The sequence below is a fragment of the Falco biarmicus genome, chromosome 8 (assembly GCF_023638135.1).
Source record: "Falco biarmicus isolate bFalBia1 chromosome 8, bFalBia1.pri, whole genome shotgun sequence".
Taxonomy (NCBI): domain Eukaryota; kingdom Metazoa; phylum Chordata; class Aves; order Falconiformes; family Falconidae; genus Falco; species Falco biarmicus.
Window position 1 is genome coordinate 53,872,932 of NC_079295.1, and position 22,439 is coordinate 53,895,370.

Below are 22,439 nucleotides of genomic sequence, written 5' to 3' on the forward strand. Positions count from 1 at the left end.
CATGCAATGCTTGGCAAATGCAAAAAAAAAGAGCCATAAAATCAGCTACTCCGCTTTCCTCCCCTCTAAAGGTTTTCCTCAAGGATGAGACAAATGCCAAGCAAAAATTAAGCAGGAGGAGGGAAGAGAGCATAATAAATAATGAAAGACACAATGAATGAGAGTCCTGAGGTAATCAAAATACCTAAGCCATAAAGATATAAAAAAAAAATAAGCTCTGTTCATAGCTCAGGACTACATATCTCACAATTATATTGCTATCAAGAAAGTGTGTTCTGCAAAAATATCTGTACAGAATTGCTATACTCTGAATGTATGCCATGGTCCAATTTGTCTCCTAGAGTCAAAAACTAATAAGGTGTTAAAATTTTCATTGTTGTTGTGGGTTAGACTGCTTAGTTGGACTTCAGTGTGTTTTTTTACATTGCTTTCACCTAGTCCTTTCACCTCTCTTTGCTTCCTCAAGGCTAATGCATGGAATATTAAAAATACAACAAGTCTCAAATTCAGAGGAGTGTATCTTTGCTAATACTATAGCAGGCAAATGTATGGGGGAAATAAACTGCACCATCAGCTTAGTATCTAACTCAGAAAATCTACCTTCCTAGATAGTCGTTTTCTTCCAGAAGCTTTGTGAGCCTGCAGCAGTATTAAAAAATGTATTTTTTCCAATCTACTTGAAATGAAACCCTTTGCTTTTGCCACATAGCAGAAATAATAAGGTCTTTATCTCCTGGATCACATTAATTTTGCCTACAATAGAATTACCTTTTTTGCTTCATTTTGGCAGATGCTTAACATCAACCCCAAATTCAAGTCCGATAAACCTAGCAGTGAAGAGCTACGTGCACTTTTCCCTCCAAATTAGATGGTGGGCAATTTCCATCCAGACAATTATTATCTTTGTTTTGGTCAATAAATCTCATTGATCTTGGGTTTTAGTTATGCAAAGTACTTCAGTCTTAGTGCAATACTGTGTTATCTGTGATCAATGCTTCAAAGGCAGCGTAACAACTGTCTAGTGGGGGCTGTGGAGCTCTTCCTTCAAGCATGAATGGCCTCAACCCAGCCAGCTGCAGACATACTCCCTTCTCAACCGCTCCTGGCCCTTCTGAAAGCCTCTTATGAATATGGCTCCATTTGTGAAAACCTGGATGGTTGCCTGTGGTGAAGGTTTCTGGAAGGACCCTTTTCTAACCAGTTAACAGACTTTTCTGCCAGGGGCTCAGAGATTCAGGGAGCTGATGGCTGGCACTGGAGGAAAGGTGAAGTCAGGACCTGAACCTCCCTGGGAGAAGAAAATACCATGGCTTCTCCAAGACTGTCAGAAACGGTGTTAAAAACATGACAATTGCTTGTGGACAAGGGAGTAGCCATATATCCAGAAACCTGTTGGTGAGGGCAGCTGCCTGGGAGTGCAGGAATCGCTCAGCACACCGCTGCCAGTTGCCCTTTCCCTCTGCTAGTGAGGAGAGTGGTGCTCCAGTTCTCCCACAGCAGCCTGTGGCTGGAGGTGTGGGAATACATGTTTGCAATATGGGTTTCACTGAGGAAATGCTAAACTGGTATTTCAGAAGGAGTTACAGAGGTGCTGACGTTTCCTAAATGCAGTCAAACACAAGACATGCTGTGAGATGGAGAGGAGGGAGTGCCTTAAGATACCGTGCTTGAGTAGATCTCTCTGTAGTGATTTACAGCAGTGCAATAACTTGCTGTATGCAGCAGCAGCACTGAACTGCATTGGCTGGTCATGGCTCTTTCACCTGGGGTGAAAGCAATAACTACCTGGCAGCCAGAGAAAAGACCAGGACACAAAAGTGCTGAAGGACAGGCTCATTTCTTTTGCCTCATTTCAGTGGTTGAGAGCAGCTGTCCTTCATGTGTCACTGGCTTCGAGCAGTAGGGAATATTTGCAAAGTCACCTTGAGCTACTGCTGAGCTCCCAGAATTTGGCCATGCACTTTCTGTTACGCTGACAATTGATGTATGCAGCAGAGCAAGGGCTGCTTAGGATCCATTACAGCTTGGTGAGTCCATCTAAACCATGAAGGGAGACATTACACTAAATCCAAGATGGATTTTGCTGAGTTTATTGTTTTCAATCACTGCAATTACCACAAGTGACAATAGAGCTGTAGCCATGAATTCTAATTCATACAGAAGCATTCAGAACTTTAGCCTTTATTTCTTAAAAATGTGGATGTTGGCAACTCACATTTGCAGCAAAACATTTTTATCGTTTGGAGAAGAAACACCCAGGTTGTGAACCTGCATGTAGGATCTAAACCACAGCTAGGCACAGAGCAGCCCACAAAAGCAGAGTGAGCTAGCTGCCTGTCAGTGTCCATGAAATCCCTTGGTGGAGCTGACAGGTGCAATAAGGGCTACATCAGGAAAGCACGGCATGTGCTTGATCAGAAGAGAACATCTGAACACATGAAGATTTGACCAGTAAAGCATCTTCGTATGCTGCCGACTGCGGTATTTTGCATGGCTCTTTGAGCACTCTGCGGAAGTGTTAAAATGTGGCTTAGAGGCTAACTCATACACAGATAATTAATTCTTTGCTACAAAGATCACTCATGTTAAATGTGATAATCCAAATCTGTGGCATGGTTCTGAACAGCTTCCTACTGCAACCATCCACAAACAAGGCTCTCAACAATTAATTCCTGGTGATGGCATGAAATCAGCCAGCCTTGTTTATCTGTATCTATAGCCATTTCTTTTGTTATCCAATCACAAAATGACAACACAGTCACCACAACTAATAGTACGCAAGTATCATTAGTACCATGAGATGATATAGTCCAGCAGTTGGAGATTTTCTTATGTTCATGTTCATTCTTAGCACTTCTTTTCCAAATTTGCATATGCTACAGAATTGCTTTTAATTGCAGGTATGCAGGGGAGGTCAAGACATCTGGCAGGTCCCCATTTTTAGAAGGCATTTTTGACAATATTTAACTTTTTCTTTCCATCTCAGTTCTGGCTTCTTTTTTTTCATCTCTCCCTTACTTCTGGGCATACGTGGACCATACACTTTGTTACATGTGCCACTTGAAGCGCACCAATCGTTGGTTTTGTGCTGTAGGAATACACAAGATGGAAAAGTTTCACTTACTGTAATAATAAAGTAATATTTTATCGCTATGCTAATAACATATTTGACAAGTTTCTTCCAAGTATAGCTTTGCATTGCCTCAGAAAAGATACTTCCTCTTGCTCCCCTGTTTTGAGTAACCGTCTGGTTCTGTACAGAACACAGACATGAATATGTCTGTAGAAGAAGACTGAGCTCACAAGACAAATAAGTGGCCACGTACACTGATGGAAGAAGATACCTCTAGATTTCAGGCTGACATTATGTTAATGGGGAAGGGGCTGGCGCACAAGTCTTATGAGGAGCAGCTGAGGGAACTGGGGGTGTTCAGCCTGGAGAGGAGGGGGCTCAGGGGGGACCTTATCGCTCCCTACAGCTGCCTGAAGGGAGGCTGTAGGCAGGTAGGGGTTGGTCTCTTCTCCCCGGTAACAACTGATAGGATGAGAAGAAATGGCCTCAAGTTGCATCGGGGGAGGTTTAGATCGCATGCTAGGAAAAAATTCTTCACTGAAAAAGTTGTCAAGCACTGGAACAGGCTCCCAGGGAAGTGGATGAGTCACCATCCCTGGAGGTATTTAAAAGACACGTAGGTGTCGTGCTTAGGGGCATGGTTTAGTGGTGGACTTGGCAGTGCTGGGTTAACAGTTGGACTTGATGATCTTAAAGATCTTTGCCAACCTAAAAAATTTCTATGATTCTATAATTCTAAATGAAAGTAACTGTATTGTTAAGCTGTGCTGTGTAATTAATCCTCCTTTTAATTGCTTACCTGCACCACATGCCTGTTGTGCTCTCCAGCCATCATCAGCTACATGAATTACTGTAAAAAGAAAACGAGATTTTTTTCTGCTTTTTCAAATGTGTCTGGTAAAACAAATATGTTTGCTTTTAGGGCAAGACTACATTGTTCTCAACCCCCCCCACTGAACAGCTCTTCTCAAACACATCCCTTCCCAAGTAAAATTTTACCATTAACATGTCTCTAAGAAATGCTTGTCAGAAGAGAGTAATTTTCCCCTCCAAAAATTAAAAAGGGGTGAAGAAGATAGGATTTTATTTTGAATTTATGAATTAAGAAAAACTTGTTTGCAAATAGAACTTCTGTTGCAGCAATTAAAAAATATAAAAAATCTTTCAAATAACTTACAAAAACCATTTCTTAGAAAAAGCATGTAGAAAGGATATACCGCTGTACCCAGCAGAAATCTATTTGAGCATCAGATTAGTACTATCATAAGAGAAATACTGTTTACAGATTTAATATCGCCTGCAGCATTTGGATTTGTCTGGGAAACCTTTCAGGCACTGAGTTTGCTCCAGCTCCTGCTCAGTTGGTGGGAAACCCTTGTACTGGGTTTGCACGGCAAGGCTTTGGTAGCGGGGGGCTACAGGGGTGGCTTCTGTGAGAAGCTGCCAGCAGCTTCCCCTGTGTCCCATGGAGCCAGTGCCCACCAGCTCCAGGACGGACCCGCCGCTGGCCAAGGCCCAGCCCATCGGAGACGGTGGTAGCGCCTCTGGGAGAATGTGTTTAAGAAGAGATGAAAAAACCCCAAATATCAGAGGAACTGCAGCCAAAGAGAAGAGTGAGAATATCTAAGAGAAACAACTCTGCAGACCCCAGGTCAGTGCAGAAGGAGGGGCAGGAGGTGCTGCAGGCACCAGAGCAGATCCCCCCGCAGCCCGTGGGAAGCCCACGGTGAGGCAGGCTGTGCCCCCAGCCCATGGAGCCCACGGGGAGCAGGTACCCACCTGCAGCCCGGGGAGGGTCCCACGCCAGCGCAGGTGGATCCCCGAAGGAGTCTCTGACCCCATGGGAAGGCTCCTGGCAGGACCAGTGGACCCATGGAGAGAGGAGCCCAGGCTGGAGCAGGCTCCTGGCAGGACTCGTGACCCCGCGGGGGCCCCAGGCTGGAGCAGCCTGTTCCTGAAGGACATCACCCTGTGGGAGGGACCCACACTGGAGAAGTTCATGAAGAGGTGCAGCCCATGGGAAGGATTCACCTTCGAGAAGTTCCTGGAGGTCTGGCTCCCGTGGGAGGGACCCCACGCTGGAGCAGGGGGAGAGTGAGGAGCCCTCCCTCTGAGCAGGAGGGAGCGGCAGAGACAACGTGTGATGAACTGACCGCAGCGCCCGTTCCCTGTCCCCCTGCACCGCTGGCGGGGAGGAGGGAGAGAAAATCGGGAGAAAAGTTGAGCCTGGGAAGAAGAGAGGGGTGGGGAAAGCTGGTTTTAAGATGTTAGTTTTATTTCTCTTTACCCTACTCTGGTGATTGGTAATAAATTACACTAATTTCCCCAAATCAAGTCTGTTGTGCCTGTGACGGTCATTGCTTAGTGATCTCCCTGCCCTTACCTCGACCCATGAGCCTTTTGTTCTATTTTCTCTCCCCAGTCCAGCTGAGGAGGGGAGCGATGGAGTGACTGTGGTGGGCACCTGTGTTAGCCAGGGTCAACCCAGCACACCCTACATGGTCTTTCCTTGGAGCCAGCTCAGACTCAGATTACTGGATACTGAAGCAAACCCAATCTCTCCCTCAGGCTGAAGAGAAATGATTCCTCTGGTGAGTTCCCAGAGATTTTTGCCCACTGCAGATTTTGAGAGCTGTGCCCTGAGGCTGCACGCCTGCTTGTCTCACCTCTGGCAAGGAGAGGATATGCATGCAACAAAATTCTGTTCACATTTTTATGTGGGAGGTTTTCTCCGCAAGACTCACAGCCCCAGGCCAGAGTCCTGGGGAATAACTAGTATTTTTGAACACTTACAATTTGAAGAGGTACCAGTGTCTGAAGCCCCACTGTAAAGAAATAGTGTTGAATGTTAGTGACTCATAAAACACAAATCACATCTTGCTAATAACAAGATAAGACATGTGAATAGATCTGACCCCCTCTTTTGAGATGAAGGACAGCCTTCTAGACTGTTGGGCTCTCCTTGAGACCAAAGCAGAGGAGCACAGGGCATACGGTCCTTAAATGAACAACTGTTAGAGAAATTTGCAGGGAACATTTTGTAAGTTAAGAAAAGGATTTACCTGTTCCGCTTAATTTGGTTGGTGAGTTCACCTAAGAAAGATGGAGAAGAATGTTTTACAAAGCTAGTAATGCATTCAAGGTTGGGATTTGGTACTGTGTCCCTGGATCTCGTGGTCCGGGATAAACTAGGTGGGGATAGGGGTGGGCAAACGAAGGGGCCATTTCTCAAAAGCATGATTGCACACCCAAAGACTCGGGAGGTAGGTGGGAGCAGGAAACCACCTCAGCTAGGAGCTGTCCTTACGCTGGTTAGGAGCAGACCTCTTTCTTGTTATCCCCAGAAACAGTCTTTCCGCCCCTTTTGCCCTCCCCTTTCCAACACCCCAAGATCCCATCTGAATCCTTATCAGCCCCTCAAGGCCACGCACATGCCCCGTATAAAGGAGCCACCGTTCAGTGGCCATCAGCCCTGCTCACTGAACCCTGGGGCTTGGTGGTCTCTGCTTGGGTTCGGCAGCGTGTGGCCGGCAGGTCGGGGCAGGTCACTCACTGTGCACATCTTCCAGCAGTGAGCCCAGGTGACTCATGAAGTCCCACATCAGGCGTCGGCAGCAATCGATCCTGGCCTGATCCAGCTGCACCACCACCATGTCTGTCCCTTCAACGCAGAAATTCTGACTCCGAATCCTAGAGCGTAGGCAGTCATTTCACCAAGGAAAACCATTTAGCATTAGAAAGTTAACAAATCCTTTTTTAGGAAGGACTCTACGAAAGAGGAGGGTGCTTTGGCAACATGAATTATCATGTAAACAGCTCTCTGATAAGGTTAAGTGAGTTGAAATTGTTATGTAGTTATTTTTTTGGCAATGCCTTCTGCTTACCAAACCTGGATGGAACTTTCAAATGCTGGAAATGAGAAAGGGGAAGGAGTTTTGCTAATACCCTTGTGATTTGACCTGCTGCAGGCAGGTTCTTACTGTTCTAGCACAACTGCCATCCTGATAGAAAGAAAATGCCAAACGTATTAAATGGTGTCCAGGCTTCTGGAAAATGACTTTGATCCCACAGTCTAGATTTTGACTTGTAGCACAGCTGTGAGTGATGGACTATGCTGCTGCCAGCACACCCCCTAGGTACACAGTGATTCAAAGTTATCCTTGCAATCCAAGTTCAAACCCAGCTTTAATTTGTACAAGTTAAAAAGATGACATCTTAAAATCTACCTAGATGTTTAAGCTAGCCCTTCATGCGGCTGGGGAGTTCAGTGCTGCAGCAAAACCTCTTGTGGATCTCTAATTTACTGTTGGTGTGATTTTGCACCATTGAATTGCAGCTGACACCCAGGTGTCAATTAGGATGTGATAAGTCAAATGTATCACTTGCAAGGGAAAAGATAATAAATCTGTCTAGCTATTAAGCTTGTCCACAAGCAGAAGCAAAACTCAGTGGGAAATGAGCCAGTTACCTTTGCAGCTGAAGGCTTTTCACTGGGACCTACATACAGGAGTGGCACAATACCCATCCAAGAGAGTGTTGCTGTAAACTGAACCCTATGGGCTTAATCTCTGATAAAAACGGTTTTCTGGTAACAAAACCCATTGGTTTTCATCAGAATCCAGCAACCGTGTAGCTGCCAAGGAAACTGAAACTTAAAGGGAACTCTGGGATGGCAGGCGGGTATCTCTGCATCTTCATTAATTGTGTGGAGGTGGTGCCCTCTGGCTCAGCGGGAATAGAGAGCAGCTTTGCAGCATAGGGTTCTGGGACAGACAGGTTTGATCCCAGTTATCAACACCATATTTTTTCAAAGAATAAAACAAGTGTTTTCAGATGGAACATACCTGTCCTTGGCCAGTTTAAATTCCTACAAATAAGATTGCCAAAAGAAAAAGGAAAAAAATTGTTAATGTGGTTTCCAGAAAGGGCAGCTGGCTGAGAAACAGCGATATTCATGAAGAAAAGCGGAGTACTGCTGCTTACTTTGAGAAAGAGGAAAACATCCGTTTGCTCTTTCATCTTCTGCAAAGACTGAAGATGCTGTGCAGCCTTATGTCTCCTCTGTTCCATTTTCTTCTTCACTTTGGTAATATATGCCAGCTGTTTTTTCTCATTGGATTGAATGTCACTCAGGATCTTCTTCTCTTTCTGAGTCATCTCTGTCTTCATCTCTTCAAACAGCATTTGCAGCTGAGAAGTCACTGTTTCTGTATTAGTCTAAATGAACAGATAAGCAAATGGTGCACTGGCTCAGGAACTCAGCACTTCAGCTTAGTGTCCCTGTTTATGAATTATTTATTAATTGTATCTATCCTTTGCACTGGCTTTAGAAGGAAGCAGACAATAAACATTTGCTTAGAATATCTGATTAAGCACAGGGTTATGAAAATTAATCCTGATATAGTAAAAAAATCAGATAAAATCCAGCTAGCAATGTGAGAACTCTATTGGTACACGCTGAGAATCCCACTTGTAGACTCAACTTGTTTTTCTTTCATTTAACAGATAGAGAACTTTAAAAATACATAATGATAGGTATGATCTGTGGTCTGCCAGTCCTGCAACCTCATCTGTGCAACCACAATATATGGCAGAGTCTCCCAGGTGGTTCCTCCTGTAGAGCTATGCTGGGGAGCTGTGAAAAAGCTTGGCTTCTGGCAGTTTCTCACACCGGTGTTCTCCCTGCTTTGGACTGTATCTCTTTCTATTCATCTGCTTCTAACAGTGTATTTGCCATCACTTACTTCTGGGAAATTGTGGAGGAAAGATGCTCTGAGTGATGATCTGAGTACCAACCTTGAGCTGATTCTTGGTTTCCTGAAGCTCTTCTAGGGCAGTAGCTAAAGCGCTTTTACATTCCTGCAGCCATGTCACAATGTCCATGAGTTCACTCTAGAAGAAGGAAAGGCAGCACTGTACTTTGCAGCAGGGAAGCAGCACAGGAAGCTTTAAACCAGACCGGCAGTTTGCAGAGCTGATAAAACGGCACAGGTACCTTCTACCTCCCTGCTTTCACCAGCAAGTCCTATAATAAACGCCTCCTCATAAAGACAGGGCATAACGGAAAACTGACATGACCTTGAAAACTTTCAAGTCAGTGTTTAATTTTTATAGATGTGTAACTTTGTATAGGTAGGTTAGTAAACAACTTTCCCTTTGAATAAGTAGATTTCACTTTAAATAATTACATCTCAATTTATCCGTTAAGGCTCTGTTCCTGCCAGAATCTTCACATGTACCTAACGTGACCCAAATCCTTAGTTTTCACATCTGTCACCAGCTGTGGGATCTGAGGATAAGGTAATAAGCAACCATCTTTTCTGAAGATCAGCAAAACAGCGGTACTTACTCACCCAGCTGTTTCTTTTAACGGATACCACTATCATTGAGTGCTGTTATATATACTGCACAATGACACATTTCAGAAGGGACATTAAACTTTGTTCTTTGGGGATCAGACAGTCTCTGGTTCTGGTTGCTTCTGGCTGCCTCCAGCAGTTTTCACACCTTGAGCACCCAAGAATGGCCACAGCAAACACAGCTGCTAGACTCCCGTTTCTTTAGTAAAAATGATACCAGAAAACTTAGGTTTTCCATGAGATAGTTGTCACAGCTGGAAAGTTTTACTCTTGGAAAAATTAAAAGACAAATAATCAAATTCAGCTGAGGTTCCTTGCACCAAAACCCTTTTATAATTCCTTCTAAAAAGCTGCATTCCTGATTCCTCTGGCTATCTTGGGGAGTTTAAAAGAAACCAAGCAAACAAGAGGAATATGCAGCTGAGACCCATGGAGATGGCTTCCCCATAGACAGGGCACTACTGCTCCCTTACCAGCTCCAGGGATGAAGGGAACGGTTACTATCCTAGACACCCCACTTCTGTTTGGCAGCCCTGAATTTTTTATAGGTAACATGGGGGAGAAAGTTAGTTTGCAATACGTGTAACTGCAAAGGATGCTTCCTGCTAATTCCTGAGGAGGTTGTGACCTGTCCTGAGGTCGGGAGCAAGCCAGGCATTTCCTGCCCATGCACTGGGTTCCTGCAGGGTGTTTTGTTTGGGCTTTAAACTGAGCCCAGAAATTTCAAATGCAAGCAGTGAGCAAGCATTTTATGGAATGGAATGGAAAATACATTTTAACCCCTCAGTCTCAGCTGATTCTGGAGCTTTTCAAGGACAGCAGCTGGACTCAAAGCCAAGGACATGAGGGCCCATATCTCTGTGCCCTCTGGGATGCTAGCTCAGCAAAATTTGTGGCAGAGGGAGTAGGGAGCCAGAGGCAAGAGTGGGAAAACCTGTTTCCCAACCCAAAGTTCAGCAGTGGTGGGGTCCCCGAGGCTCTGTGGAGAAAGAAATTTCTTAACCCCTGCAAGAATACTTCTCAGTCGCAGCCAGGAACGCCCTGGTGCGTGGCAGTTTGCAGTTGCATGGGGCTGTGCACGACCGGTATGCACTGCAGCAGCGGGGGCGGCGGAGCCCTGCGCCTGCCACTCACCCACTTACCCACATGCACGCCCACATCAGCACACACTGCAGGATTTACCCACCCTTGTCCCAGGCAGCCCCAAACACCATTTTCTGCCTTTCTTCCTTGCTTAGCCTGCCAGGCTGCTTTGACACCGCAAAGGAGGAAATGAAAAGCAAATTCCAGCACAATGCACTAGTCCCTGCCGGGGTGGGCATGAAATCCCCGGAGCTGCTGCCTGCCTGTCCTTGCCTGCCCCCATCCCCACTCCCCGGTGAAATCCTTGCAGCCCCTCCTGCAGCTTGCCCCATTCCTCCAGGTCAGGAGTTTGCAGCAACCCTTGCAGGGGCCATGGGGAGAGGAGAGCCCCTTACCAGCTGTCTGTCATGTGTCTCCTTCAGGCTGAGGATGTTGTGGCCCTTGTGGCATCCCGCGATAGAGCAGAGCATGCAGATGTACTGCCTGTCATCCTGGCAGTAGCACTCCAGCAGCCTGCCATGCTCCAGGCACTTCCTCTCCTCCACCAGACCGCCTGCGCCCACCTCCACCAGGACATGGTCCTGCTGGGAAGCCTTGGCGTTGTGTTTGTTCAGATGGGCCTGGCACAAGGACGCATCGCAGTTCAGGCAGGTTTTCACGGCTGGCTGGGACCAGTCCAGGCAGAAGTCACAGGGAACCACCTCCTTCTCCTCTGCAGAGCCCTCGTCCTGTTGTTCTTTGGAAGTTGTGGCCAGAAATGCCTCCACAATGCTGCACAGCTGGAAATTCTTCTGCAGATCCAGGATGGGCCCCAGCTGGAGCTGACATACAGGGCAGGAGTAAGTGGCCTTCGATTGCTGCTGGGCACTGAGCGCCTTCTGGATGCACTGCTTGCAGAAGCTGTGTCCACAGCTCAGCAGCACTGGGTCCCTGTACAGAGACAGGCAGATGGGACAGCTGAGTTCATCCTCCAGGCTCGCACCCCTTCCATATCCTTCCTTGGCTTTTGCCATGGCTGCAGAAATGGTGTGTTGGCTGGCCTGCGAGAAACGAAACTAAAAGAGATGACCTTGGCGTTGTGCCATGGTTGGAGACCCAGCACAGAGGCTGCATGCAAGTCCTCGTGACAGGGCAGCAGAGATAACGCTCCCGTCCCAGGCTCCACCCACACGCAGCTCCTCTAAACTGTGGCAGCCGCTTTGAGATGGTTGCCCTCAGTCTCATGCAGCATCGCTCCAAGGATGAGCCACCACCACCAGACTGGTGGGAGCAGTGAGTGCTGGGGAGGGCAGGAGATGGACAATTCTCCTGCAGCCCTCTGCCCTCCCAGAAAGCTTCTCCATCCCATGCCAGGGACAGCAAACGAAAGGTAAGCCCTGGATGAGAAGAGCACGAGCCCAGCAGGGGTAAACCAGGAACTCCCTCTGCTTTGTCTGGTTCTTTTCCACAGCAGTTACAGGTTACCTGTAGGTAAAATAGGGAGAACCCAGGGGAAAGTTTTACTGGGACTTGTTGAGGCTGGTCTGCTACCTGCAGCCAGGTGACAGGGAAACAGGGGCTGGAAAGGCTCTCAGGAATGTGCTTTAGGGCAGGAACATCCCTGCACCATCTCAGGAGCCTTGCTTACCCCACTTGGCACCTGCACCACCCCAGACCGGGCAGAGCAGCAGCCACTGCAGGCGCATTTGGGAGACCCAGCTCTGCCCACATGGTCTTCTGTATCATTTTGGTGCATAAGATGCAAAAGACAAAACACAGCCACTTTCTTCCAAGACTGAACGAGGATTTATTTTAGGATCTGCAAAACTGTAACATTCATTAAGGCCCTTCACTGTTCCTGCTGGGGTGAAGAGCTCCTGCCTGGACCTCTTCAGGCAAATACCCTGGCTCTGTCAGAAGGCAGCAGGCAGGAATATCATCTCTTCCTCCCCAAGGTGTTTGGACAATCGTAATGAACTGGGCCAGGTCCCATATGGCAGAGGCTAAAAGCACATGAGTTTTCCTCGTTACTCCCGTTGCTGTGAGATTTTTGCATACATGAGGAGAAAATCGAAATGGCAGCAAGAAGCCGGTAAGCGATGTATCAGAGAGCTCGCAGGGGGTGACGGCAGCAAGGCAGAGCAGTTGTCTTACTGCCTAGTCTCTGCTTGCCTCCCAGGCCCTCTTTGCTTCTGCAACAGATGGCTCAGGTTCTGCAGGATGGGTGGAGGAAGGCAGGGGTAAAAGCTGATGCATTACAGCAAACATGAGCATTGCTGCTGCTCAGTTCTGCAGCAGTTAATGTTGTGCTGTCAACATTTTTATACACCAACTTGCCATTGTGTTTTGCAAACTACACTACTTTAATAACATGCAGCCAACACAGCATTTGATCCAATGCAACAAAGTGCATCTCAGCAGCATTTTCATAGTGATTCACAGGACTAATAAGACAGGAGCTCTGGCAGTAAGTGGCGGTGTGCTGCGCTATACCCCACAGAGGCCTTGCCGTCACACAGACGAGCGGTCACAGCAGCCCAAACCCTGATTGCTGATATGCCAGCTTAGCACAGCCTCCATGCAGCAGCACTCCCAATACCTAGGCCTGGAAATACAAAACACCACCTTGTCCCCCCATCACTACAGGAGCCTCAAAGAGCCGTTTGACACAAAAAAGGTAGCATAGGCGGGGTAGTTTGAAGGGATGCTTACTGCCTGTATAAGCTTGAGTCTCTCAGCAGGACCTCCACCCTTGACAGACATGTTATAAAATGACAGTGTATTTCTTCTACAGTCTAGCTCTACCCTGATCACTTTGAAGCCTGCAGAAAAGTTCTCAGTTGTGATCATGGTTTCACCTAGGAACACACTAAGGTAATCACAACACATGCACAGGTAGCACTCAATCTTGTTGTGAATGATTCCGAGCTTCCAGCATCTCGCATTGCTGGTGTCCACCTCCCAGAAGTGACAGCCCGCTGAGAAGCTCTGGTGACTCTGCACGTATGGTAAAGAATATGGGTTATGTGGTATACTATATGTGTAACAACCAAATGAGGAGTCAAAGATTGTTTGGTCAGGGTGAGCAGCTGAACAAGTCAGATGTTGATGAACTGCAGAAAGAAAAAAAACACATTACAATTGTTAATTAATAATTGTGCAGATTTGCACACATCCCTTTTGCTGTTGCTGAAAGCTGGATTTCCCAATCCAACTCATCAAAGTCAATCTAAGTCATCTTATCCAAGTCATTAAAAGCATATGTTAACCGAAACACCCTCAACACCTCTCTAAGCTGCCCCTATGTAATTCTAAAGGGGATTGCTAACACAATTCAAGAAATGCTGCTCTTTCACAATTTTGAAGTGTCTTTTTCCTTTTTTGTTTCCAACGACAGCAACTCTTCAATTTTAGTTTTCTATCATTGTCCTCTGCAGAGCTTCATTAGGCATTTTTAAAAACTCTTAGAAAATTCTACGTACAAGAAATGTGTGAACAGTAGCACAGCCATTTTATAAATGTTTATTTGCTTAGGAACATTCGAAGCTTCAAAAGTGAACAAGTCAAGAACTTACAGTAAAGATTAAGGGGAGGCCAACATGGGGGACACTGTTGTGTGTTTGCTACAGGCCACCTGATCAGGCCGATGGGGCCTCCTACAGACAACAGGGGGTAGCCTCACCATCACAGACCCTGGTTCTCATGGGGGACTTCAACCTCCCTGATACCCACTGGAAAGACAACACAGCCAGGCACAGGCAGTCCAGAAGGTTCCTGCAGAGCATTGATGATAATTTTTTGATACAGGTGGTGGAGGAGCCTACAAGGCGAGGTATGCTCCTAGACCTTGTGCTCACAAACCGAGAAGGCTGGCTGGGGATGGGAAGGTTGAGGGCAGCCTTGGCTGCAGTGACCATGAGACGGTGGAGTTCAGGATCCTGCGTGGAGGAAGCAGGGCAGTAGGCAGGACTGCAACCCTGGACTTCAGGAGAGCTAACTGCGGCCTCTTCAAGGACCTACTTGGAGGAATCCCGTGGGTTAGGGCCCTAGAAGGTAGGGGGGTCCAAGAGAGCTGGCTAATGTTCAGACATCACCTCCTCCAAGCTCAAGATAGGTGCATCCCCGTGAGTAGGAAATCAAGCAAAGAAGGCAAGGGGCCTGCATGGATGAGGAAGGAGCTTATGGCAAATCTCAAACAGAAGAAGGAAGTTTACAGGATGTGGAAAGAGGGAAAGGACACTTGGGAGGAATATAGGCATGTGATCAGAACATGCAGGGAGGCAACCAGGAAGGCTAAGGTCCATTTGGAACTAAATTTGGTGAGGGAGGTCAAGGACAAGAAGGGCTTCTTCAAGTACGTCAGCAGGAAAAGGATGACTAGGGAAAACATGGGCCTGCTGCTGAATGAGGTGGGTGCTCTGGTGATGAAGGACACAGAGAAGGTGGAGTTACTGAACACCTTCTCTGCTTCAGTCTTCACCACCAAAGCCAGCCCTCTGGTTTCCTAGACCCTGGAGGCAAGAGAGGAAGTCTGGAGAAAGGCTGACTTCCCCTGGTCGAGGAGGGTCACATTAGAGATCACTTAAGCAAGCCTGACACTCACAAATCCATGGGCCCCAATGGGATGCACCCCCGAGCACTGAGGGAGCTGGCAGATGTCATTGCCAAGCCACTTTCTATCATCTTTGAAAGGCCATGGAGAACAGGAGAGGTGCCTGAGGACTGGAGGAAAGCCAGTGTCACTCCAGTCTTCAAAAAGGGCAAGGGCAGGAGGAGGACCCGGAAACCACAGGCTGGTCAGCCTCATCCGTCCCTGCAAAGGTGATGGAACAGCTCATGCTGGAGGAAAAGAAGGTCATCAGGAACGTCAACATGGATTCACCAGGGGGAATCATGCCTGACCAACCTGACAGCCTTCAGTGATGGAATGAGTGGCTGGGTAGGTGAGGGGAGAGTGGTGGATGTTGTCTACCCTGACCTCAGCAAGGCTTTTGGCAGGGTCTCCCGTAACAGCCTCATACATAAAATCAGGACATGTGGGCGAGATGAGGGGACAGTGAGGTGGGCTGAGGGCTGGCCGAATGGCAGAGCTCAGAGAGCTGTGACCAGTGGCGCGCAGCCTGGCTGGAGGCCTGTAGCTCGTGGTGTTCCCCAGGGGTCCCTGCTGGGTCCCATCCTCCAACTTATTCATCAGCGACCTGGATGGAGGGACGGAGTGTCCCCTCAGCACGTTTGTGGCTGATACGGACTGGGAGTAGCGGCTGATACCCCAGGAGGCTGCGCTGCCATTCAGCGAGACCTGGGCAGGCTGGGGAGCTGGGTGGAGAGGAACCTAATGAAGCTCAATAAGGGCAGGTGTAGGGTCCTGCACCCAGGGAGGAACAGCCCCAGGCACCAGCACAGGCTGGGGGTGGCCTGGGAGGTCTGGTGGGCAGCCAGTCGCCCGTGGGCCAGCAGTGTGCCCGGGTGGCCAAGGCCAGTGGTGTCCCGGGGTCGTTAGGAGCAGCGAGGCCGGCAGGGGCAGGGAGGCGATCCTCCCCCTCTGCTCTGCCCTGGTGAGGCCACGTCTGGAGTGCTGTGTCCAGTGCTGGGCTCCCCAGTTCCAGAGACAGGGAACTGCTGGAGAGGGGCCAGCAGAGGCTACAAGGATGATCAGGGGACTGGAGCATCTCCCTTGTGGGGAAAGGCTGGGAGAGCTGGGCCTGTGTAGCCTGGAGAAGAGCAGACTGAGAGGGGATCTTACCAAGGGCTACAAATATCTTCAGGGCGAGTGCCAGGAGGACGGGGCCAGGCTCTTTTCAGTGGTGCCCAGTGACAGGACCAGGGGCAATGGGCACACAGTGCAACACAAGAAGTTCCATCTGAATCTGAGGGAAGAACTTCTTTACCTTGAGGGTGACAGAGCACAGGAACAGGCTGCCCAGGGAGGCTGTGGGGTCTCCTTCTCCAGAGACATCCAAAACCCACCTGGATGAGACTGTGCAGCCTGCCCTAGGTGACCCTGCTTGAGCAGGGGGTTGGACTAGATGATCTCCAGAGGTCCCTTCCAACCCCAACCAGTCTGTGATACTGTGAAGTTATTTTCTAGAACTCTCAAAACTTCTTACCATGGCCAGTAACAAAAAGTGAGTTCTACACTCAGGAATTTGAAGAATGTTGTTATTCAGACCTTCTCTTGCATGTAATGCATTTCAAAATTGTGACATTTTTCTGGAAGTTACTCCTTCAGGAAACTGAAACAGCGGCAGTGACTTGGGCAACTAACCAAAACCACTCAGGTGGCATAGATAATTAGGAAACCTGGATCTGAGGTTTTCTAGCCAGAATAGGTCTGGGCTGTGCTTACAGGGATGGCAGAGACAGAGCTGAGGAGCGGCTGTGAGCAGTGTGCCTCTTGGTGCGCCCAAGGCTGTATGGGCGGCAGCCAGTTAGGTGTGCGCACTGTCACGTGTGCCCTGGGTAGAGCCTTCCCACCCCAGCTGTCTCTCGGTCTTGACCCTAGGCTCACTGTCAGCATGGGAGCTATAACAAAGGAACCCTAATATTTTTGATTCAATTGGACAAGCATCCCACTGTGCACAGCACTGGGACAGCAGGTTGATCTTACAAAAGAGTAGATTTTTTACACTGTGAGACAAACTCCACCTGCTGCTGCTGCTGCTTTGAAGAGTTCTCGGCTTTCCATGTGCTTTGAATCAAAGTCATGCTACAGACAGAAGAGGCATTGCTAGTCTTAATCCTCTCAGAGAACTCCTAGGACATCCACAGCTCTTTACCCAGAGCCCACTTTAACAGCGTGTATTCAGAGCACATCCAAAAGCCCTGAGGCCCTTTTATGTACACATATGTGAAAATACAATCATATCATAGAGCATCATAGAATGGGTTGGAAGGACCTTAAAGATTGTCTAGTAAGTGTGATTAATCAGTTCTTCTAGAGGTACTTGTACTCAGTGTCTTATTACAGTTCTTTTTAAAATATGTTTTCCATCTTGCTTGTCGTGTAGCAAAATGATCACTTACCAGGTAGTGCTTTAAATAAGGACTGCATGTCTGAGAGAAATTGCTGGAAAAACCTCAGAGTAGTGTTTGTTGTTAATTCATTCAAAATAATGGGTGGCTGTGGTAGTTGTACACCAACTGTGTTAGGAACTGGCTTGTGTTTCCTAAAACATACAGAAAGACATCAGAAGAGCAGCAAGTTGTCAGAAAACCATCAAAAAACCCATCCCTGAGCCAACAACTGCCTCTCCTGCTCCACATGCAGCCTCGATGGGAGATACAGAAAGCAGCTTCTATCCTCCCCTCCCTCTGCAGCTTTACCAGGGACTCCCCCTCTGAGCAGGTTTCTCCCAGAACCCCAAATCCCTTCAACACTGTTAGGATGAAATTCACTTCATGGACAGTACCTGTCCCCAGGGAACCTTGTCTCAGCCACCTCAGCCCCAGCTTTGCCAGGACATGCCCTAGCATCATGTTTGCGGTTACAGTCCTCAAGTCCCCACAGCAGGAGCTAATGAGGTGTCAGGGACAGCTGCTGGGATGCTGGGACAGCAAACCAGAGGTGCTGCATTATGACAGCCAAGGGGCAACTGCTGCACCTGAAAGGCAGGGCTGAGGAAAGACCAGGCTGGGGCCGCCTGTGTGCATGCAGCGGTGGGCTGTGGTGGACGAACAGCGCTGGGCAGGCGCTAGTGGAACAGCTCAGGAGAGAAGCCATGAACTTTGTAGACTCTCCTTCATGCACGTTTCGGCTTCTGCCACATTTGCTTCTTATAAGCAGAAGGCAATGTAAACTGGAGGATGACTCAGGATACCTAAGCTCATCCACCCTTTGCATGCCCACTCAGGGACCTAAATATTCAGGAACTGCCCTCAGAATGGGTCTTGAGAACAGGTGTGGAGAGTACGGCAAAAGAAGCCATGCTGCATATGAAGAGTCACACGTGACCTCTGTTAATATTCTGGGGCTTCTCCAGGTCTCTGCCAAAGCCAGGCTCAAGAGTGTGCAGTCAGCATGCCCAGGGGGCAGCCAGGGCAAGCCCAGGGAGCTGTGGGGCTGGGGCATGCAGGCTGGGCTAGCAGACTCGCACTAGTAGACTACCAGGCACCTGAAACAAAGTGTAATGCAATAGTGCACCACCTCAGGAAGAGCTTACCTTGCTCGAATCGCTGCAAAAGTCTGTAAAAGACATTTTGAAAGTAGAATTAGCATAGACCAGGCAAAGGCCAGCCCAAAAGCTGAGTATCTCTGGGAAGGGAGATGCTGTTAGGTACCTTGGTGTAAAGAAGTAGGTCTTTCTGATCTCTCAGAGCCTCCATCTCCTGTACATCACGGCTGACAGCATCCTTCTCCTTTTTCTGTTTTTCTATCTCCGTCTGAATCTCAGCAAGGTGTTGCTCCTCATTGTGACTGAGAGTTTTCAAGACCTGCTCTTCTTTGGTCTCTAGCTGCATACACATCTCGTCAAAGAGGCTCTTCAGCTGATCCCTCTGCAGACTCCCCTTAGCCTATGAAGAAAACACTTTCAAAGCTGTTAGGGACTGAATTCTACATTTTCCACACTAACTCTCTCTCTCAGAAAAGAGCCTGGTCTTTTCCGGGCTGAGAGAAGTAACCACTAACTTAGTGCCGCTCCATATGACAACAAATCAAGATGTCCCACTGACAGCAGAAAGCATCTGGCAACTGACCAGAAAAAGATTAAAAAGTAGTGCTTCTTGCATGATGCTTGCTGAAGACATTCCACTATGCATATATTTCCTTATTCTGCACTGGTGTTTTTCTGGGATACATTGCCTTTGGTCCTTTTAAGGGTGGGTGAGGAAACAGTTTCTTTGCTTACTACCTCCACCCAGCTTCCTTCACGGTGTGAAAGTAGCTATACTGCCAGACAGGACACTGCCAACAGGTAAAGTTAGGTCTTCATACTAGAATATATACATTTCCTTTTCCCAGCACCAGGACTTCTGCTCCCATCACTCTTCCCTGTGGAGGAAGGCAAGTGCCAATTCTGCCTAAGCAGAATGAGCTAGGGTTTGGAGACCTGTGTTAAATTCCCTGCTCTTTCAGAGCTTTTAGATAGGTGACTGCATGCTAGGAGCAAAACCCAAACACTTTGGGGCAATCATTTAACCTAATTCCTACCAACTTTTTAGAACCACAAGCTAACCTAAAGGGATTTCTTGTTGTAAAAAGGAATAAAATCACTGTAACATGGTCTGGGTTTTTTCCATAATATTTTCCAAAATTACTATCTATAAATTTATTTATCCTAAATATTTTCCGAAATGTTTTAGACCCTGCCAATTGAATAAGGTTGGGAAAAGGAAAGCCAACCGCCACCCACTAATCAGGAGGCACAGACTTAACAGCAACTTTCAAGCTCAAAAGTCCTTTGGAAACTAAGAATATACTTCCCAGACTGATAAGAAAGTTATTCATCATCCTCCCTCAGAGAAGAAACCTAGAAAACATCTGAGAAACCACACAAGAATGAAAAAAGGCTTTGGAATCAACAATCTGGGGAAGGGCAAAACAAAACTTTATCTCATCAGCTACCAGCAAGCAACCATCCCCAAAGCAGTACGGGACCTTGGAACAAACCTTTACTTGCTCCTGTTGTTCCAGCAGGCTTGCTATGCTTCGATCCAGTGCGGCTTCGTGTGTTTTCATTGTTTCCAGAGTTTTAGGAAAAATATTCTATAAAAATAACCAGAGAGATATCGGGATAGGACTGACATATGGGCACCAGATCAGCAATTTTATGGAAATGGGTTAAGCCAGACTTGCAAAAAGTTTGTTCACCGCATGCTCTCAGGATAAATCACTACATAAAGTTTAACTAGAAGATTTTATCCCTGAACAAATAACAACAATTCTGAGCACAAGAAAGAAATTTGAGACTGAAAACTCATGTTCATGTGCAACGGCCATGCATAAAGCTACTTTCAGTGCTGACGGCTTCCTTTCTGTTGCTCTGTCATTCATTTTCTTCCCGTAAACGCAGCTCAGGCTGATCTTCCAGCTTGGAAGTACACCAAGAACTAAAAGCATAGCCACAAGCACTCAGTCCCACCAGTCTGGCTCCTCAGGATGGGAAGAAAGTGTTTATAACATCTCGTTTTATACCCCGAGGGGTGAGCCCAGAGGGAATCTGGGGCAAAACTAGGCATAGAAGCTCAGTGACCCAAGATGGAGATTTAGCCCTACCCCGAGCCTGTAGATCCGAGGCTCGGAAGATGTTTTATCCCCGTGCTGCAGGCAGCTGGGCCACAGCCCCCCGTGGTTCTCCTAAACGCAACCCACGCCTGGGCCACTCTCCTGGCAGCCTCTTACCTGCGCTTGGCCAAAAGCCTTCTCCAAAGTGATGATCTTATGGCTCTTGTGGGAGCCGATGACACAGCACAGCACGCAGATGCAGACCGAGTCCGTCTGGCAGTAGCACTCCAGCGGTTTGCCGTGCTGGGGGCATCTCCTCTCGGCCAAGGACTGAGCATCACAGGGCTCCACCAGGACGTGGTCCTTCGTGGGGCTCTTCGTGTTGTGCTTGCTCAGGTGGGCTTGGCACAGGGAGGCCTCGCAGGTCAGGCAGGTCTTCATGCCTGGCTGTGGCTCCCAGAGGCAGAAATCACACAGGGTCACCTCCGGCTGGCCCGAGCTGTCCCCCTCCTCTTCGCGTGGCGCATCGCACCCTTCCTCCCCCGTGCGAGGGGCCGCGTTCAGGAGCCGCTCCACGATGCTGCAGAGCTGCACGTTGGGCTGGGGGTCCGCGGGGGGGTCCACGCAGGCCTGGCAGAGCGGGCAGCTGAAGGGGCCCTGCCGGCCCCTGCGCGCCTCCTGGATGCACCCCTTGCAGAAGCTGTGCCCGCAGCTCAGGGACACGGGGCTGCGGAAGATGCCCAGGCAGATGGGGCAGGTCAGCTCCTCCTTCAGCCCGGCCACAGCACCCAGCCCAGCCATGGCGCCCGGGCCGCGCGGCCGGGTCCTGCTTTGGGCGCGCACCGAGGGGAAAAGAAACCGAAAGCGGCAGTGCCGGCCCCCCCGCCCCGCCTCCCCCGCCGGCAGCCCCGGTCCCGGGCAGGGCCGCCCCGCGTAGCGCTGCCTCCTGCCAGCCCCGCCGCCGGCACCGCCCGGCCCTGCCGCGGGGGGGGGGCGAAGCGAGCGGCAGGGATAACGCCGGTTCCCGGCTACCTGCCGCCGGGGGTCCCGCGGTCCAGCGCCCCGGCAGCCCCCTCCTTCCCGCCGGGGGGTCCCGCGGGCTGGTCCCCCCCCGGCAGCCCCCTCCGTCCCGCCGGCGGGTTGCTACGCCCGAAGCTGCGGTTTCTTCTAGAAACAGGAGGGAGTTCAAGACCCCTCCGTCGCAGGAGCAGGGGGGAGAGCAGGATGGAGGCAACTTATTTTTGCCAGTTTAAAACCGACTCGCTCTGTTCTCTCTGCCCCGTTGTTCCAGGAAGCTCCCGAGGGGGTGCTGGCAGCCGGCACGCTGGCGGTGACTGTCCCAGCCCAGCGCGACCCCCGCGGCACAGCCCCACAGCCGGCGGTCGCTCAGAGACTGGGGTTACTGGGCTGCTCGAGCTGCTCCTGGGCTCCCCAGGACCTGTTCAACACCCGCTCCTGGAACCGAGCGAGGCTCCCGAGCCACTGTCCAGGCAAGGGCGCTGCACTTGGCTACCTGCCCAGAGAAGCAATAGTTATTTTAGTTATTTTACAAGAATTCATCATACAAATCTCTTCCTGATGATATTGGCCTCTCAGCCCTCTCCAACACGATGCACCTGCTGGGGGTAGGTAGAATAATTCCCTCCATATCAGAGCACAAGCTCATTTTCAGCTTGCTGCCTATTACCTGCTCCCTAATGCTCTGTAATGACCTTGGCCTGCTGGATGGAGAGGTTTCAGATGTTAGCTGTACTTTCCAAGTGATGTTTCCTATTTTCATTGC

General features: G+C 48.9%; 2 protein-coding genes across 8 annotated transcripts; both read right to left on the reverse strand.

The window, feature by feature from the left end:
* Positions 1-2,837: 2,837 nt before the first annotated feature.
* On the reverse strand, positions 2,838-11,576 carry LOC130153654 (E3 ubiquitin/ISG15 ligase TRIM25-like). 7 transcript variants are annotated; one of them, XM_056348802.1, is made up of 10 exons: positions 10,911-11,575; positions 8,870-8,965; positions 8,057-8,290; positions 7,918-7,940; positions 6,627-6,763; positions 6,136-6,166; positions 5,867-5,898; positions 4,853-5,299; positions 3,873-3,923; positions 2,838-3,088 (listed from the first exon to the last, which is right to left on the reverse strand). In XM_056348802.1, the coding sequence occupies exons 1-10, from the start codon at positions 11,526-11,528 to the stop codon at positions 3,048-3,050; spliced, it is 1,710 nt and encodes a 569-aa protein (XP_056204777.1). In that variant the 5' UTR covers positions 11,529-11,575; the 3' UTR covers positions 2,838-3,047. The 7 variants fall into 7 exon arrangements, with proteins under 7 accessions (XP_056204777.1, XP_056204778.1, XP_056204776.1 ...); XM_056348803.1 differs by having other exon boundaries at positions 5,105-5,299; positions 10,911-11,573; XM_056348801.1 differs by lacking the exon at positions 2,838-3,088 and having other exon boundaries at positions 3,873-5,257; positions 6,636-6,763; positions 10,911-11,576.
* Positions 11,577-12,277: 701 nt separating this feature from the next.
* Positions 12,278-21,522, reverse strand: LOC130153655 (E3 ubiquitin/ISG15 ligase TRIM25-like). The gene is made up of 6 exons (XM_056348805.1): positions 20,834-21,522; positions 20,102-20,197; positions 18,772-19,005; positions 18,654-18,676; positions 17,518-17,660; positions 12,278-13,607 (listed from the first exon to the last, which is right to left on the reverse strand). The coding sequence occupies exons 1-6, from the start codon at positions 21,455-21,457 to the stop codon at positions 13,135-13,137; spliced, it is 1,593 nt and encodes a 530-aa protein (XP_056204780.1). The 5' UTR covers positions 21,458-21,522; the 3' UTR covers positions 12,278-13,134.
* Between the last annotated feature and the right edge of the window lie 917 nt (positions 21,523-22,439).

Coding starts and splice junctions, on each gene's coding strand:
- LOC130153654 (XM_056348798.1), bottom strand. CDS start 11,528: ATGGCAAAAGCCAAGGAAGGATATGGAAGGGGTGCGAGCCTGGAGGAT. Junction 7,941..8,056: donor ATGTTTTCCTCTTTCTCAAA/GTAAGCAGCAGT, acceptor TCTTATTTGTAG/GAATTTAAACTGGCCAAGGA. Junction 6,764..7,917: donor TTTAAACTGGCCAAGGACAG/GTATGTTCCATC, acceptor CCTACGCTCTAG/GATTCGGAGTCAGAATTTCT.
- LOC130153655 (XM_056348805.1), bottom strand. CDS start 21,457: ATGGCTGGGCTGGGTGCTGTGGCCGGGCTGAAGGAGGAGCTGACCTGC. Junction 20,198..20,833: donor AGGCTTTTGGCCAAGCGCAG/GTAAGAGGCTGC, acceptor TTATTTTTATAG/AATATTTTTCCTAAAACTCT. Junction 19,006..20,101: donor AACAACAGGAGCAAGTAAAG/GTTTGTTCCAAG, acceptor TTTTCTTCATAG/GCTAAGGGGAGTCTGCAGAG.